The sequence below is a fragment of the Loxodonta africana genome, chromosome 20 (assembly GCF_030014295.1).
Source record: "Loxodonta africana isolate mLoxAfr1 chromosome 20, mLoxAfr1.hap2, whole genome shotgun sequence".
In the NCBI taxonomy this organism is placed as follows: Eukaryota; Metazoa; Chordata; class Mammalia; order Proboscidea; family Elephantidae; genus Loxodonta; species Loxodonta africana.
The window spans coordinates 15,784,388-15,803,665 of record NC_087361.1 but is presented as its reverse complement, the minus strand read 5'-3'; the positions used below and the strand labels follow the sequence as shown (position 1 = coordinate 15,803,665).

At 35.7% G+C, this 19,278-nt stretch overlaps 1 protein-coding gene and 1 pseudogene across 1 annotated transcript; both read left to right on the top strand.

The window, feature by feature from the left end:
- The first annotated feature begins 5,626 nt into the window (after positions 1–5,626).
- On the top strand, positions 5,627–6,632 carry LOC135228280 (olfactory receptor 5K3-like). Its single transcript, XM_064272965.1, has one exon. The coding sequence runs from the start codon at positions 5,763–5,765 to the stop codon at positions 6,630–6,632; it is 870 nt and encodes a 289-aa protein (XP_064129035.1). The 5' UTR covers positions 5,627–5,762.
- A 1,514-nt stretch (positions 6,633–8,146) lies between these two features.
- LOC135228324 (olfactory receptor 5K4-like) lies at positions 8,147–13,335 on the top strand (annotated as a pseudogene).
- The last annotated feature ends 5,943 nt before the right edge of the window (positions 13,336–19,278 follow it).

The following is a 19,278-nucleotide window of genomic DNA, read 5'->3' as shown; positions in this document are numbered from 1 at the left end:
ACATCACTCTAAATGGAGAGAGCCTGAAGCATTTCCCTTGAGAACGGGAACCAGACACGGATGCCCTTTGTCACCGCTCTTATTCAACATTGTGCTAGAGGTCCTAGCCAGAACAATTAGGCTAGACAAAGAAATAAAGGGCATCCGGATTGGCAAGGAGGAAGTGAAATTATCTCTAATTGCAGATGACATGATCTTATACACAGAAAACCCTAAGGAATCCTCCAGACAACTACTGAAACTAATAGAAGAGTTTGGCAGTCTCAGGTTATAAGATAAACATACAAAAATCATTTGGATTCCTCTACATCAACAAAAAGAACATCGAAGATTAAATCACCAAATCAATACCATTCACGGTAGCCCCCAAGAAGATAAAATTCTTAGGAATAAATCTTACCAAAGTTGTAAAAGACCTATATAAAGAAAACTACAAAGTACTACTACAAGAAGCTAAACAGGACCTACTTAAGTGGAAAAACATACCTTGCTCACGGATAGGAAGATTTAACATAGTAAAAATGTCTACTCTACCAAAAGCCGTCTATATATACAATGCACTTCTGATCCAAATGCCAATGTCAGTTTTTAATGTGATGGAGAAACAAATCACCCACTTCATATGGAAGGGAAGAAGCCTCGGATAAGTAAAGCATTATTGATAAACAAGAAGAAAGTGGGAGGCCTTACTCTACCTGATTTCAGAACCTATTATACAGCCACAGTAGTCAAAACAGCCTGGTACTGGTACAACAACAGGCACATAGACCAATGGAACAGAATTGAGAACCCAGATATAAATCCATCCACATATGAGCAGCTGATATTTGACAAAGGCCCAGCGTCAGTTAATTGGGGAAAAGATAGCCATTTTACAAATGGTGCTGGGATAACTGGATATCCATTTGCAAAAAAATGAAACAGGACCCATACCTCACACCATGCACAAAAACTAACTCCAAGTGGATCAAAGACCTAAACATAAAGACTAAAACGATAAAGATCATGGAAGGAAAAATAGGGACAACCTTAGGAGCCCTAATACAAGGCATAAACAGAATGCAAAACATTACCAAAAATGACAAAGAGAAACCAGATAACTGGGAGCTCCTAAAAATCAAGTACCTATGCTCATCTAAAGGCTTCACCTAGAGTAAAAAGACCACCTACAGACTGGGAAAGAATTTTCAGCTATGACATCTGCGACCAGCGCCTGATCTCTAATATCTATATGATTCTGTTAAAACTCAACCACAAAAAGACAAACAACCCAATAAAAAAGTGGGCAAAGGACATGAACACGCACTTCACTAAAGAAGATATTCAGGCAGCTAACAGATACATGAGAAAATGCTCTCGATCATTAGCCATTAGAGAAATGTAAATTAAAACTACGATGAGATTCCATCTCACACCAACAAGGCTGGCATTAATCCAAAACACAGAAAATAATAAATGTTGGAGAGGCTGTGGAGAGATTGGAACTCTTATACACTGCTGGTGGGAATGTAAAATGGTACGAGTACTTTGGAAATCTATCTGGTGTTTTCTTAAAAAGTTAGAAATAGAACTACCATACAACCCAGAAATCCCACTCCTCGGAATATACCCTAGAGAAATAAGAGCCTTCACAAGAACAGATATATGCACACCCATGTTTATTGCAGCTCTGTTTACAGTAGCAAAAAGCTGGGAGCAACCAAGGTGTCCATCAACAGATGAATGGTTAAATAAATTGTGGTATATTCACACAATGGAATACTATGCATCCGTAAAGAACTGAGATGAATCTGTGAAACATTTCATGACATGGAGGAACCTGGAAGGCATTATGCTGAGCGAAATTAGTCAGAGGCAAAAGAACAAATATTGTATAAGACCACTATTATAAGATCTTGAGAAATAGTATAAACTGAGAAGAACACATACTTTTGTGGTTACAAGGGGTGGAGGGAGGGAGGGTGGGAGAGGGTTATTTACTGATTAGTTAGTAGATAAGAACTACTTTAGGTGAAGGGAAGGACAATACTCAATACACGGAAGGTCAGCTCAATTGGACTGGACCAAAAGCAAAGAAGTTTCCGGGATAAACTGAATGCTTCAAAGGTCAGTGGAGCAAGGGCGGGGGTTTGGGGACTATGGCTTAAAGGGACTTCTAAGTCAATTGGCAAAATAATACTATTATGAAAACATTCTGCATCCCACTTTGAAATGTGGCCTCTGGGGTCTTAAATGCTAACAAGCGGCCATCTAAGATGCTTCAATTGGTCTCAACCCACCTGGATCAAAGAAGAATGAAGAACACCAAGGTCACTCGACAACCAAGAGCCCAAGAGACAGAAAGGGCCACATGAACCAGAGACTTACATCATCCTGAGACCAGAAGAGCTAGATGGTGCCCGGCCACAACCGATGACTGCCCTGACAGGGAGCACAACAGAGAACCCTTGAGGGAGCAGGAGATCAGTGGGATGCAGACCCCAAATTCTCAGAAAAAGACCAGACTTAACGGTCTGACTGAGACTAGAGGAAACCCGGTGGTCATGGTCCCCAAACCTTCTGGTGGCCCAGAACAGGAACCATTCCCGAAGACAACTCATCAGACATGGAAGGGACTGGACAATGGGTTGGAGAGAGATGCTGACGAAGAGTGAGCTACTTGTATCAGGTGGACACTTGAGACTGTGTTGGCATCTCCTGTCTGGAGGGGAGATAGGAGGTTAGGGTGGGTTAGAAACTGGCAAAATCGTCATGAAAGGAGAGCCTGGAAGGGCTGACTTATTAGGAGGAGAGTAAGTGTGAGTATGGAGTAAGGTGTATATAAGCTTATATGTGACAGACTGACTTGATTTGTAAACGTTCACTTAAAGCTCAATAAAAATTATTAAAAAAAAAAAGAGTCAGCAAGATGATTATCACAGACTTTAGTGAGGGTCATTAGCTTTAACCACAGTGTTTTACAGAGTGTCTTTAATTGATGCCATATGGTTTCTGTGTTTTGGGGACAGAATCTCTTTTAACAGAAATACACTGATGTCAGTTCAAGAAAATCCCCTTAGAATTAGATGGGAGACAAACTTTGCACTCTAATTATAGACACTGGCCTATTAGTAGTCTCCAAGATTTTCATTCTTTTAATCCCAAATGTTTTAGAGACCAAGATTTATATTCAGAAATTTATTTGTGCTAACACCATAAAGCAAGTAAAAAGCTCTTTGCCTCAAAGAAATACAGGTGAGAGAAATATTCTAATTTATTTTTTTAATATTGACATCCACGATTATTTATGTCTCAAAATTATTATCTTCATTGTTCTTAGAGTTTAAGTCATACTTGTCTTTCTAGTTTTTCTCTAAATTGAATACTCTGATGAGCTAGAATAAGACACAGTACTGCAATTCATCCTCACTTTTTCTGATTGTAAGGTTCAATTTCAAAACAGACAGGTGAAGTCAGAAAGTAATTCTATGAAATAATTCAAGTTTGTCGTTATTAAGTGCCATCGAGTAGGTTCCAAGTCATAGCGACCCTATGTAGAAAAAAGAAACACTGCCTGCTCCTGTGCCATCCTCAGAATCTTTGCCATATTCGAGCCCATTGCTGCAGCTATGTGAATTTAAAGTTATTTCTAATTTAGCTGAATAATTAGATGGTTTATATTTAATACTTTTAAATAAAAAAATATTTAGTCAATGGCTGTCTTTTGATGTTTATGGAAAAATTAACTTCAACATTATGGAAAAATAAATCCATTTTGACCATAGAATTTACATGATTACCATCTTCTGCTGAAATGTTCTTCTGCTAACACTAGATAAAACTCAGAAACCTTAAGACAATTTAAAGTGTTTTAGAAAACTAACATATAAAGACAAGCTTAGGTTAACTTATAAATTTCTAAGCTATTGTGATATAATTCAGAAAATTTTATAATTTTCCAAGGAAACAGAAATATAGTAGATAAAATTGGACAACATGATTGATGTAATTAGTACCACTAAATTCTACACTTGAAAAGTCTTGAATTGGCAAGTATTGTGTTACGTTTATTTTTACAACAATTTTTGAAAAGTCAATTCAAGTAATAGAAAGGTACCTAAATTTTTTCAAATGAAGAGTTTGAATAATTTCCTTTGTAGGCTCTTCTTCAAAGTTAATAATCTCCATTTGCGGAGTCCACAGTGGTCACTCAGCATAGGTAGGATACTGAAAACAAGTTCACTTGTCCCAGGTGATCAGGGTGGAGCTCAGATTTGAATCAATTCTGCCTATTTACAAGAACACTTTACAGCTTGCTTCGTGGAAGTAGAAATCAGAGTTAATCTCCCAATGCTTACAATCTAATAAACAAATTGTGCATACACATATAATAAAAGCAATGTATATTAAACATGAAAAATTGCAGATAATGTTAGGTATATAACATGCTTAAAAAAAGAGATCAGTGTGGTCTGGGTTATTTAGTTAAAATTTTATTACACATCTTTATATGGAAATTATGCCTTAGAAAAGTATGGAAAGGATGTAGATATTTGGTCAAAGCGCCAAATATCTATATTTAGACTAATGATTAGTAGCAAATTATAGCCTGGGCAGAGTCAGTGTTTATGAAAATGAGTGAGTGTGGCACTGGGGGTGGGGATGAGGTAGCCAAACAATGGATGGACAGGATGAGAAAGCTGGGAGAGTTACTGGTGTATGTGGGAAATAAGCACAGATATGGATCAGGTTACAAGGAACCTTAAATGTCATCCTAAAGAATTTGAAATTATCTTAGAAACAATAAATATTAAAACCTTCTTGGAAGCAGTGTTGCATTTTACAATGTCATGAAGTAATGGCCACTGAACTTCAACAAAGATAAATAGATTTGGAAATGATCAGGAGAATGTGACCTTAAATAAGTAATGAAACAATGGGGAACTTCTATCTGATAAATGGTAGACATCTCTATGGAACAAACTGGAGAGGATACATAACTGATGTTTATCAATTCTCATAATATGGTCATAATTATTAGAGTATGATCACCAAATTTCAAAATTAGAATAGCATGAGACCCTTAAGGCTAGAAATGGAAAATATGCAAATAAAGAAGGAAAATATTAATATTTTACTTACATATAGTCTCAAAAATTTGCTCCTTCCTAGTAGAATGGGTTAATAGAAACATAAAGATGATATATACCAATTAACTTACTAAGGAAACTCATGGATTTTTATTTCCATTGCTTTCCAAGGTAAATTCCTTTAGATAGTTCCCTCCTTAATAATCAGTAACCTTTATGCACTTTCTAAGTCATAAATTTAACATATCCATACTTTGAGATTTTTGAATTTTCACTCCATTGTGATAGTATATAAAAAAAATTGCTTAGTGGAAATATGTATATATGTATATCAGGATCGTCGATACAAAAATTGCCATTGAAATATCTGAGAACACTAGGATACCCTGTATTTGTCCACTATCTTTGTATAAATTCACACACAGAAACCTTTTCACTGCAAGCATCTCCTTGGAATTATGAAAATATTCTTGTGAATCTTGAATGTCAGCACTTGAGGTCATATAAGATGACAGTTTAGGGGAACTAACACTGCCTAGAAGTATGCGTGCCTGTATTTCACAGACAGCAGGGGAGGCTTGGGGGAGTGGCTCTACTCCATGTTTTCCAAGAGAAATTCGAAGCAACAATTAGAAACATTCTAAATTAGAATCTTATCTCCCCATAATTTCCACCTCAACAGAGAAAGTAGAGATGACCCAGGACAATCACTCCTTGACAACTGAGTTTATGCTCATAGGATTTATGGATCACCCAGACCTGAAGATTCTTCTGTTTGTGGTATTCTTTGCTATCTATCTGATCACCATGGTGGGGAATCTTGGGTTGGTGGCATTGATTTTCCTGGAGCGCCGTCTCCACACACCCATGTACATCTTTCTGGGCAACCTGGCTCTGATGGATTCCTGCTGTTCCTGTGCCATCACCCCCAAGATGTTAGAGAACTTCTTTTCTGAGGACAGAATGATTTCCCTCTATGAATGCATGGCACAATTTTATTTTTTCTGCCTTGCTGAAACTACAGACTGCTTTCTCCTGGCAGCAATGGCCTATGATCGCTATGTGGCAATATGTCATCCACTGCAGTACCACACCACGATGTCGAGTAAACTCTGCATTCGGATGACCACAGGGGCCTACATAGCTGGGAACCTGCATTCCCTTATTCACGTAGTACTTCTGTTAAGGTTAACCTTTTGTGGATCTCATCAAATCAATCACTTTTTTTGTGATGTTCTTCCATTGTACAGACTCTCCTGTGTTGACACATATATCAATAAACTGATGCTCCTTATCTTTTCAGGGTCCGTTCAAATCTTCACTATTACTGTAGTCATAATATCATATCTCTGCATCCTCTTTGCAATTTTCAAAATGAAATCCAAAGAAGGAAAAGGCAAAGCTTTATCTACTTGTGCATCTCACTTTCTCTCTGTCTCAATATTCTATGGTTCTCTTCTCTTCATGTACATTCGACCAAGTTCTGTTAAAGAAGGGCATAAAGATATACCAGTTGCTATTTTTTATACTCTAGTAATTCCTTTATTAAACCCGTTTATCTAGAGTCTAAGAAATAAGGAAGTAATAAATGTTATGAAAGGAATTGTGAAGAAGAGAAAACCTCATAATATTCTGAAACAAATATCGCCTGTAACAAATTGATTTTAACTAGATAAACTTTTTTTCAAAGTCAAGGATTCTGGGAGAATGGAAAATGGCCATTTTGTAGATCAAATATTAAATCACTGAACTGTGATGGTTTTTAGGTTAAATGAAGTGTAAATGGTTAAATAAGTTCAGAAGGGAGGGATTCTATAAAATATATTTCAAAATCTAAACTACTAAGGTCTCTTAGGAGCCAGTTAAGACTACTCCTAAGGTCACGACTGTGGCAGAGTGGAATTAGCTACATTTTTCAACATATCCAGCAAATCCTAGGAATAAAAATCGGTATGTAAAGGTTGCCTCCATTTAGCATTGTTGGCAAATTTATGGAATCTCTAAGCATAGTCTTACTGCTCACACTCATTTCGAGTTCTCATATATTAATTACTTAAGCCATACCATCTAGGAGGATTAAACTGCACATTTGAATTCGATTCTCAACTTCCTTTGAGTTGTTCGAGATTTTATTTTTGAAATGGATTTATACAGAATATGTATTCTCAAATCAAGAGCATCTTTATCTTTTGTGTGAGTCCTTTCTTCTGTTAAGCTCTCTAAAATAAAGTGTTTGTATAATGGTAATTTATAAATCTTAGCTAAAAATGTTGCTGTTTATATGAAAGTCCTATGGATTTGAACGTTTTCACATAGTTTGATAGTCGTCCCTGATGCATGACAGTATAATTGCTGAATATATCAATTAATTCAAGTGTTTTTTTTCCCCCAAGATAGCATTATTTATCTTGTTTGTTATTAGGAATATCAGTAACCTGTACCAATTCCTATGTATATTATTGGAATATACATTAACATTATTGGAATATACATGAACATTAACAAAAACCTGGAGATGCTGCTTGGTAAAAAATGGGGCAGAAAAGAGTGAAACTCCTAAAATCTAAACAACAAAATCAAACAAAAAAATTATTGGTTACTTAAATGTGCAAATACGAAAGGAAAAAAGGTTTAATGAGAACTCACTCTCTGCTAGACACAAAACTACACCTCTCAGATATATTGCCTTCCAATGAGTTAGGCATTATTTTTCATGCTTGTCCAGAGTAAAAAACTGATAGATTGAAATATTAAGTAGTTTGCCCAAGTTCCTGCAAGCATTTGAATGGAGTTAGTATTTGTACCAATGATGCCTTTTCCCCATATCATTTTACAGCTCCTTTCACAGAAACATAAGTCACAGTTAATCTCTACATCCTTAAAATCTAATAAGGAAGATGGACATACACATATGATGGGAAAAAGCAATGTAGATCATACACGAGGAATTTTAGGCTGTGTTGGGTATATAGCATGTGCTTGTGAATGCAGAACGTGGAGATCGGTGTAGCCTGAGGTATTTAGTCATCAAGTAACATCAGAAATAACAGATATACAAAGAGTGGGAAAAAACTGATATGGGGGAAAACGGGAATAAGAGCATGAGCAGAGTCAATGTTTATGGAAACGAGTGTGACAATGGTGGTAGGAAATGAGGGAGGTGAAGGATGAGTGTACAAAACCTGGCAAAGCTATTGAGTAAAGCTGTTGGTGAATGTGGAATATAAGGATGGAAGTGGATCCATTTATTGAGAATTTTAAATGCCACAATAGAGAATCTGAATTTATCTTAGAGGCATCAAACATTGATGTCTTCCTGGTAGCAGAGTGCAGTTGTCCCTTACTATCTGCAAGGAATTGGTTCCAGGACCCCTGTGGGTGTCAAAATCTGAGGATGCTCAAGTCCCTTATATAAAATGGCATGGTATTTGCATGTAACCTACACATATCCTGCAGTATAACTAAATCATCTCTAGATTACTTGTAATACACAAAACATTGTAAATGCTGTGTAAATACTTGTTAACGCTTACGCTTAAAAATGCTTTTCAGTCTTTGCAAGCACTTTATCAAGAACCAGAGAGACCATTTTTGCCTTTGTAAAACAGCACTTCAACTAACACTTGCATAAATTTCAGTTTCTTTCTGCTTTATTGTGCAAATGTTCTATTCTTAACACCCTTACAGCCCACTGCAGCAAGCAACATGCCATTTTTCAAAATATCTAAGATTTTTCTGGACACCTTTTTAACTCAGTACAGAAGTCACTCCTGACTTTAGCCAAAAATTAGACATGCAATAACACATGTAGTTCAACCATGTATATGAGACTGAATGGGCACACCAGCCCAAAAGCAAAGTGAGAAGGCAGGAAGGGACAGGAAAGGTGGGTGAACTAAAATGGGGAAACTGAAGTCAAGATGGGGAGAGTTGACACATTGCCGGGCTGGCAATCAATTTCACAAAACAATATGTGTATTAATTGTGTAATGAGAAACTAATTTGCTCTGTAAACATTCACCTCAAGCACAATTAAAAAAAAAAAATGAGCAGAGGAAAAATAAAAGAATTTTTATAGAAAGATTTAAGAATAGGTTGTTACTCGATAACATTAAGCCAAACAAGCTACTTTCGGAGTGCTTTGTTGGGTGGAATCTTCTATTTGTTTCTCCATTAGAAGCCAATGGTACAATATGCCAACTTCTCACTATGGCTGCTTATTCTGGGGCTTCTGAGAAGGCTCTTTTATGTCTGGAGTCTGGTTTCCCCCTAAACTCTTACTTCCTTTTCTAAGAAGACTTGGTCTATTAGCAAAGCAATTAATACCTAAAAAAGAGTACACCTCCCCAGGAACATTCTATTGTAATTCATTTCTCTCTTCCTGCCTGTTTGGCAAGACTATTCAGTGAGCCTCTTAGTTTAGGACCTGTAAGCAGCCTCTGATGGTGTACTGGTCAAGAGCTATGCTGTTAACCAAAAGGTCCGAAGTTCTAATCCACCAGCTGCTCCTTGAAAGCCCTATGGAACAGTTCTACTGTGTCCTATAAGTTCCCTAAGAGCTGCGATTGAGTTGATGGCAATGGGTTTGGTTGGTTTTTTAGAAGCAGGCTCTTAAATTTATTTGGTCTTTTGTAAATTGTTATTTTCTACCCTTAGGAAACAAGCAAAGCAATGAACACTTAATAATAAATTAAGGTGGAAAGTAGGCTAATCCATTTTAGAAAAATTTTTCTACAGGAAGGTTTTTCCAGTTAAACTTCTACCTCCCATTAGCCAGAAAATTAATTTAACAAGACTATCTGATTTCATGAGCAAGCTGGTCAATCCATATTTTAATGTAAAACAAAGGGAATATTTGGGATCTTTAATCTGGTTTTTTCTAAAGAACCTATTCATTTGATTAATGTTTTTTCCCATAACTCTCTCACTTACATTGTGAATCTCACCAATCTAATTTTTCCTTGTTTGAGAATGATTTAAGAATCCTGCCCTGTCTTCAAACCTTAAACCAAAAATATTCCCTGAAGTCTTCCTAAAACCCAAAATAGTTTATCTCAACTAGTTTTTTTAGTAAAACATGTCTACCTTGAGCATTATGCTTTTTTTAGAACTATCTATATGGCATCAAATTGGCAACAGCAACTTGAAAGATTATATAGAAACCTTAGGGGGCACTGTCTGTTTATGCTGATGGGGGAGGAACAACTCAGAAAGAGAGGGTGAGAAAGGTTGCACAACTCAAAGAATATAACCAATGACACTGAATTACATATGTGGAAACTGTTGAATTGGTGTATGTTCTGCCCTGTATATCCTCAATAACAACAAAATTAAAAAAAAAAAAAAAAAAAGATCTAGGATTTTTATTTTCTCATCAAAAGATAGCACTTTACACTCCCTTTTAGCATTTGAGGGATTGTTTTGACCACTAAATTGCTTTTTAGGAGGCATTTCTTCACAGAAACAAAGGGTACACACAACACAAGTAGCAAACAATGGAGATGCAAGGCAAACAATGTTCAAACAAAGCCTGTTGGACAGAGTTTGAGGATCTGTAAAAGGGTGGGAGGGCATGGCAGGGTATGCCTATACATCATTTCATTCGTGTGGATTAAAGATAGTGTTCAGCGTCTGGTGAACTCAAGTTTTGCTTTTTGGAACTTACCTTTTTTTTTTTTTTTAAATATTTTCTATTTGTAGTTGGTTGAATCCGCAAATGTAGAAACCGTGGTTACGGAGGGCCAACTGTCAAATGATTTATTTTAGAAAACTGATGTGACATTTGACTGCAAAGAGAGTCTAGAAGCAATGAGACTAACTGCAATTATTCAAATATCAGTAGTAAGAGCTAAAACTGAAGACTATAAAGGAGAAATTCATGATGCCTTTTTGGCCAAGACTAAATGATTGACTTAAACTCAATTTCTTGATGAATTAAACTGGTCTGTTTTTTCTTTTGTTTTTCACACTTTTCTGGGGCTCTTTATTTGTCCAGCTTCTCTCAGCAGGGTTACTTTTTACAGTTGCCTGCTCTCTGGCTCCTTAATTTGCTGGTAGTCATGGGAATTGAACAAGTGGTTCTCTCTGTAGTTAAGCCTGGATGTAAAAGAAATGCTCTTTAAGAAAGGGAATGTTGCCACAGGAGTCTTTGTATGTAAAGTGGGCCGAGAAATGCTTCTTTTTGAAAGGAATGCAGTTAAAATTGTTTTGGAGGGGAATTGGAGCTCACCTTTTCTAAAGTTTCCCAGACAACTTAAAAGGTTTTTGTTGTAATCAGCTGTTTCTGGGAAATAAGGTACTAGTACTGAATGGTTATCACAACTCCCTGAGACATTGAGTTAGAGCTGTTTAATCTCATCCAGTGATGTGTTTATGATCCCTCCTGCAGCATATGTGACTATGATTGAAAACCTGTGTCACAAGCCCTTGAAACCAATCACTGTAAGCCTCTGTACACAATTATTCAATTGAAGCCTATTCCCCACCTCCTAACCCACACTTCTTATGACCTTAACAAAAAACAAAAAATTATAATACAAATGATTGTATTTATAATTTCTTTGTTCCTTGGACTGTATCTGTTCCTGTTAGAAGCTCCCTTGTTGGAGCCATGAGTTTTTCACTTATGTAAACTGGTATCTCTCTGCATTCGAATGTATCTTCTTTTGTTTGTTTGTTTGTTTTACTTTTACTGAATAAATCCTCCTACACATATTTCAAGGACTGAATAGTTTTATTCTCTACAATAACTCTAAGAAAGGAAAGAGGTGCATAGATATAAACATTTTAAAGAACAACAAATAGTAAATTGTAATTGTTGGATAATAAAGCCTGTTACTTTCTTGTATCAACCATGTCATCTCTGATTTTATATAACCAGTGCTTCTTACGGTAACAGACATGTTTGAGCATTCAATAAACATTTTCTGACTATATGATGTGATTTTTGAATATTTTTGATTACTAGTGAATTTAAATATTTTCTATACCTTTATTTACCATTAACCTTATTTCTGAAAATCACCTGCTGGTGTCCTTTGAGGACTCTTTCAGAGAGCCTTGTCATTTTTGTTGTTATTTATATATATATTTTATATAAAAAGGCTATTGGACTTTTATATGTAGTTGCGATACATTTTTTTGTCAATAATTTGTGTGTCTTCCTGATTTGCTTTTGATGTTTTGTGATGTACAGATATTTTCATTTTAAGATCCTCAGAACTATTAATTTATCCCTTTGTAATTTGTTCTTTCTTTTGCTACTTAAAACTTCCCAATATGAAATCTCATAATCATTATTTTTAAATACTTTAAATTTTTACATCTAATTCTTGAATTAGTCTGGGATATATTTTTGGTGAACTAATATAGGTTTCTAAATTTATTTAGATTTAAATTAGATGATAGTTTAATTCCCTTCTAAGGGAATTATATTGAAAAATAGCTAAAAACATTTATTAAAGAAGTTGATTTTCATGTAGCATCCTCTCCACACACCCTGGACAACCTGGCTCTGATGGTTTCCTATTGTTCCTGTGCCATTACCTTCAAGATATTAAAGATATTAGAGAACTCCTTTTCTGAGGGCAGAATGATATCTCTCTACAAATGCGCGGTACAATTTTATTTTCTCTGCGTTGCTGAAACCGTGGACTGCTTTCTCCTGGCAGCAATGTCTTATGATCACTCCATGGCAAGATGTAGTCCACTGCAGTACCACACCATGATGCCGAAGAAACTCTGCATTCATGTGACCACATAAACCTTTATAACTAGTAACCTGCATTCCATGATTCATGTTGTGCTTCTATTAAGGTTAACTTCTGCAGGCCTAATCAAATTGACTATTTTTTTTGTGATATTTTGCCCTTATACAGATTATCCTGTACTGAACTTTTTATTGACAAACTAATGATATATATTTTTTCAAGGCCTGCTGAAATCTTCACCATTGCCACTGTCTTCACTCTTTGCATCCTTTCCACGATTTTCAGGATGAAATCCAAAATAGTAGAAGTAAAGCCTTTTCTACATGTGCATCTCACTTTCTCTCTGTCTCAATAGTCTGCATTTGTCTTCTCTTGTGTATTTGACCATTTGAAGAACAGGATAAAGAACACCAGCGGCAATTTTTTATATACTATTAAATCCTTTATTAAACCCTTTTATTTATAGTCTGAGAAATAAGGAGGTAACAAGTGTTCTGAAAAAATGCATAAGGAACTATAATATTCTTAAGCAAACTTCATCCTCTACAGCAAATTGATGTTAATTTATTAAAATGCTTCCCTAGAAAAAGAAAAATATGTTTTATACAAAACATTAATCTCTAAATCATTAGGTTGTGTTTGTTAAAATATGCATGACTGGAATTTCAAAATATTCTGCCAGACTTTAATCCAATATTTTATCTGTTTATTGGCCATTTTCATTTCTTCTGTGAATTGTCTGTTCATTTTTCCTTCACATTACTGTTTCTTTTTTCCCTCATTTATTCCTACCACTGTCGATAGAGAAGATATTAAAATGCAGTGACTATTTGTGCAAGTAGTTTCTCAGTGTGTTGAGAGTCTTTTAATATTTTTTGTGATATTCATGTTTAGTAAACATTTTAATGTGATCTAATCATACTTATTGTTTTATTTTTTTCAATATTGTTTATTTTATGCTCATTTGTTTAGAATTTCTTTCCTCAATTTGAGGTCTGATATTAGCTAACATTTCTCTTTTTCTTTATCTTCTCCTCCTCTTTCTCCCTGCCTTTCTCTTCTTTCTTGATAGTTTAAATTTTTGCCCTTGACTCTTGGCACTTCCTGAAACTTCTTTAGTACATGGCATGAGGTGTGGATGTAACTTTTTTTTTTTTTTTTTTTGCTTGTGTCTTCCAAAATATTCCACAGATTTATTTAGTTTGAATAAACATCAAAGGAGTACTTCTTTGGAAACCCGAAAAAGTCATTCATGCTAAAATTCTCTAGAATTCTAGATTTTCTAGGAAATGATAATAACCAATAAGCAAATAGAGTTTGTGTATTACATCCTAAAGTATATGATGAAGCTTGAATCATTAAGGCAGTTAACTTTTAGATCAAGAATCAAGAGATGGATCAATGGAACAGGTCATACTATTCAAAAGTAAATTCCTTGTAAAATAAGCAGCACACCATAAATCAGAGAAGAAAGAAATTATTGTTTAATAAATGTTCGTGTGGCAATTGGCTATTTCTCTTTTCTGTTTGTGTTAAAATTTATATGCCACCTCTCATGCAGAGATTTTTTTTTTTAATTTTATTGTGCTTTAATTGAAAGTTTACAAATCAAGCCAGTGTCTCATACAAAAGTTTATACACACCTTGCTATATACCCTTAACTGCTCCCCCCTCGTGAGACAGCCCGCTCCTTCCCTCCACTCTCTCTTTTTGTGTCCATTCTGCCAGCACCTGATCCGCTCTGCCCTCCTTTCTCCCCTTCAGATAGGAGGTGCCAACATAGACTCGAGTGTCTACTTGATCCAAGAAGCTCTTTCTTCACTAGAATTTTTTTCTATCCATTTGTCCAGTACAATCCCTGTCTGAAGAGTAGGCGTTGGGAATGGTTGCTGTCTTGTGCTAACAGAAGGTCTGGGAGCCATGATCGCCGGGGTCCTTCTAGTCTCAGTCAGACCATTAAATCTGGTCTCTTTACAAGAATTTGTAGTATGCGTCCCACTGCTGTCCTGCTCCTTCAGGGGTTCTCTGTTGTGTTCCCTGTCAGGGCAGTCATCTGCTGTAGCCAGGCACAATCTAGTTCTTCTGGTTTCAGGCTGATGTAGTCTCTGGCTTACGTGGCCCTTCTGTCTCTTGGGCTCATAATTACCTTGTGTCCTTGGTGTTCTTCATTCTCCTTTGCTCCAGGTGGGTTGAGACCAATTGATGCATCTTAGATGGCCACTTGCTAGCATTGAAGACCCCAGACGCCGATCTCCAAAGTGTAATGCAGAACGTTTTCATAATAGATTGTACTATGCCAATTGTACCCCCGCCACTGCTACACTGGCCTTCGAAGCATTCAGTTTATTCAGGAAAATTCTTTGCTTTTGGTTTAGTCCAGTTGTGCCGAGCTCCCTGTATTGTGTTTTGTCTTTCCCTTCACCTAAAGTATTCTTACCTACTATCTAATTAGTGAATACCTCTCTCCCATTCTCCCTCTCCCCTCTCGTAACCATCAAAGAATATTTTCTTCTCTGTTTAAACTATTTCTCAAGTTCTTAAAATAGTGGTCTTATACAATATTTGTCCTCTTGCAGCTGACTGATTTCATTCAGCATAATGACTTCCAGTTTCCTCCATGTTATGAAATGGTTCCCAAATTCATCACTGTTCTTTATTAATGTGTAGTATTCCATAGTGTGAATACTCCACAATTTATTTATCCATTCATCCATTGATGGGCATCTTAGTTACTTCCATCTTTTCACTATTGTAAACAGTGCTGCAATGAACATGGGTGTGCGTATATCTTTTCTTGTAAAGGCTCTTATTTCTCTAGGGTATATTCCAAGGAGTGTGATTGCTGGATCTTACGGTAGTTCTATTTCTAGCTTTTTAAGGAAGCACCAAATTGATTTCCAAAGTGGTTGTACCATTTTACATTCCCACCAGCAGTGTATAAGTGTTCTGGCCTCTTCACAAACTCTCCACCATTTATTATTTTGTGTTTTTTGGATTAATGCCAGCCTTGTTGGAGTGAGATGAAATCTCATTGTAGTTTTGATTTGCATTTCTCTAATGGCTAATGATTGTGAGCATTTCCTCATGTATCTGTTAGCTACCTGAATACTTTATTTAGTGAAGTGTCTGTTCATATCTTTTCCCCATTTTTTAATCGAATCATTTGTCTTTTTGTAGTTGAGTTTTTGTAGCATCATGTAAATTTTAGAGATCAGGTACTGATTGGAAATGTCATAGCTAAAAACTTTTTCCCTGTCTGTAGGTAATCTTTTTACTCTTTTGGTGAAGTCTTTGGATGAGCATAGGTGTTCGATTTTTAGGAGTTTCCAGTCATTTACTTTTATTCTGCATTGTTAGAAATATTTTGTATACTGTTTATGCCATGTATTAGGGCTTCTAATGGTGTCCCTATTTTTTCTTCCATGATCTTTATGGTTTTAGATTTTATATTTAGGTCTTTGATCTATTTTGAGTTCGTTTTTGCGCATGGTGTGAGGTATGGGTCTTGTTTCCTTTTTTTTGCAGATGGATATCCACTTATGCCAGCACCATTTGTTAAAAAGACTGTCTTTTCCCCATTTAACTGATTTGGGACCTTTATCAAATATCAACTGCTTATATGTCTGGATTCTCAATTCTATCCCATTGGTCTATGTATCTGTTGTTGTACCACTACCAGGCTGTTTTCACTACTGTGGTGGTATAATAGGCTCTAAAATCAGGTAAAGTGAGGTCTCCCATCTTGTTCTTCTTTTTCAGTAATGCTTTACTTATCCAGGGCCTCTTTCCTTTTATTATGAAGTTGGTGATTTATTTCTCCACCTCATTAAAAAATGTCATGGAGATTTAGATTGGAATTGCCTTAAATCTATAGATCGTTTTTGGTAGAATAGACGTTTTTATAATGTTAAGTCTTCCTATCCATGAGCAAGGTATGTTTTTACACTTATGTAGGTCTCTTTTGTTTTGTAGTTTTCTTTGTATAAGTCTTTTACATCTCTGGCAAGATTTATTCCTAAGTATTTTGTCTTCTTGGGGGCTACTGTAAATAGTATTGATTTGGTGATTTCCTCCTCGATGTACTTTTTGTTGGTGTAGAGGAATCCAACTGATTTTTGTATGTTTATCTTATATCCTGATAATCTGCTGAACTCTTCTATTGGTTTCAGTAGTTTTCATGATGATTCTTTAGGGCTTTCTGTGTATAAGATCATGTCATCCACAAATAGAGTTACTTTTACCTCTTCCTCTCCAATCTGGGTGCCCTTTATTTCTTCATCTAGCCTAATTTCTCTGGCTAGGACTTCCAGCACAATGTTGAATAAGAGTGGTGATAAAGATCATCCTTGTCTGGTTCCCAATATCAAGGGGAATGCTTTCAGACTGTCTACACTTAGGATGATGTTGGCTATTGGTTTTGTATACATGCTCTTTATTAAGTTGAGGAATTTTCCTTCTATTCCTATTTTGCTGAGAGTTTTTCTCATGAATGAGTGTTGAACTTTCTCAAATGATTTTCTGCATCAATTGATAAAATCATGTGATTCTTGTCTTTTGTTTTATTTACATGATGGATTATATTAATTGTTTTTCTAATGTTGAACCATCCTGCATACTGGATAAATCCCACTTGGTCATGGTGAATTCTTTTTTGGGTATGTTGTTGAATTCTATTGGATAGAATTTTGTTGAGAATTTTTGCATCTAAGTTCATGAGCGATATAGGTCTGTAATTTTTTTGGTGTCTTTACTTGGTTTCGGTATCAAGGATATGCTGGTTTCATAGAATAAGTTTGGGAGTATTCTGTCTTTTTCTATGCTTTGAAATACCTTTAGTACTAGTGATGTTAATTCTTCTCTGAAAGTTTGGTAGAACTCTGCAGTGAAGCCCTCTGGGCCAGGGTATTTTGGGGGGGGATGGGGGAGTTTTTTGATTATGTTTTCAGTCTCTTCTTTTGTTATGGGTGTATTTAGCTGTTCTACCTCTGTTTGTATTAGTTTAGGTAGGTAGTGTGTTTCTAGGAATTCATTCATTTCTTCTAGGTTTTCAAATTCGTTAGAGTACAATTTTTTATAGTAATCTGATGTGATTCATTTAATTTCAGATGGGTCTGTTGTAACATCACCCAACTCATTTCTTATTCACTTTATTTGCTTCCTCTCCTGTTTTTCTTTTGTCAGTTTGGCCAATGGTTTATCAATTTTGTTAATTTTTTCAAAGAACCAGCTTTTGGTCTTGTTAATTCTATTGTTTTTTTTCTGTTTTCTATTTCATTTAATTCGACTCTAATTTTTATTATTTGCTTTCTTCTGGTGCCCGTGGGTTTCTTTTGTTGCTCTCTTTCTATTTGTTCAAGTTGTAGGGATTATTCTTTGATTTTGGCCCTTTCTTCTTTTTGTATGTGTGCATTTATTGATATAAATTGACCTCTGAGCACTGCTTTCACTGTGTCCCATAGGCTCTGATGGGAAGTGTTTTCATTCTCATTGGATTTTATGAATTTCTTTATTCCGTCTCTAATGTCGTCTATAACCCAGTCTTTTTTGAGCAGGGAATTGTTCAGTTTCCAAGTGTTTGATTTCTTTTCCCTGCTTTTTCTGTTATTGATTTCTACTTTTATGGCCTTATTGTCAGAAGAGATGCTTTGTAATATTTCAGTGTTTTGATCCTGCTAAGGCTTGCTTTATGACCTAATACATGGTCTTTTCTAGAGAATGTTCCATGTGCACTAGGAAAAAAAGTATACTTGGCTGCGGTTGGGTGGAGTATTCTTTATATGTCTATGAGGTCAAGTTGGTTGATTGTGGCATTTAAATCTTCCATGTCTTTATTGAGCTTCTTTCTTTTGTGTATTGTTGACAGTTTCTTTTTCCAACTTAATTTTTTGTGCTGAGTAGTTTATCTTTACATATAGTCTGTTCCTCGTATTTGTTGTTGTTGGTTTTGTTTCTGCTGAGTCTCTATTTTTTTCTTGTATTTTATTTTAATGTGTAGGGTATTTGTCTCCTTTGTGGTTATCTTAATATTTACCCCTATTTTTCTAAATTTAAACCTAATTTTTATTTCTTTGTGTCACCTTGTCTTCCTCTCCATATGAAAGATCTATGACTACATTTCTTAGTCCCTCTTTATTGTTTTAATGTTGTCTTCTTTTACATAATAACATCGCTGTTTCCCTGTTTTGAGCATTTTTTTAACTTGATTTATTTTTATGACTTCTCTGTCTGAGTTGACATCTCGTTGCTTTGTCCAGTGTTCTAGTCTTGGGTTGATATCTGATATTATTGATTTTCTGACCAAAGAACTCCCTTTAGTATTTCTTGTAGTTTTGTTTTGGATTTTATAAATTCCCTAAACTTCTGATTATCTGGCAATGTCCTAATTGCACCTTCAAAGATGAGAGACAGTTTTGCTGGATATATGATTCTTGGCTGGCAATTTTTTTCCATCAAAGCTTTGTATAAATCATCCCATTCCATTCTTGCCTGCATGGTTTCTG

What these genes read in the sequence shown, in the direction of transcription:
- LOC135228280 (XM_064272965.1), top strand. Translation starts at nt 5,763, where the DNA reads ATGACCCAGGACAATCACTCCTTGACAACTGAGTTTATGCTCATAGGA.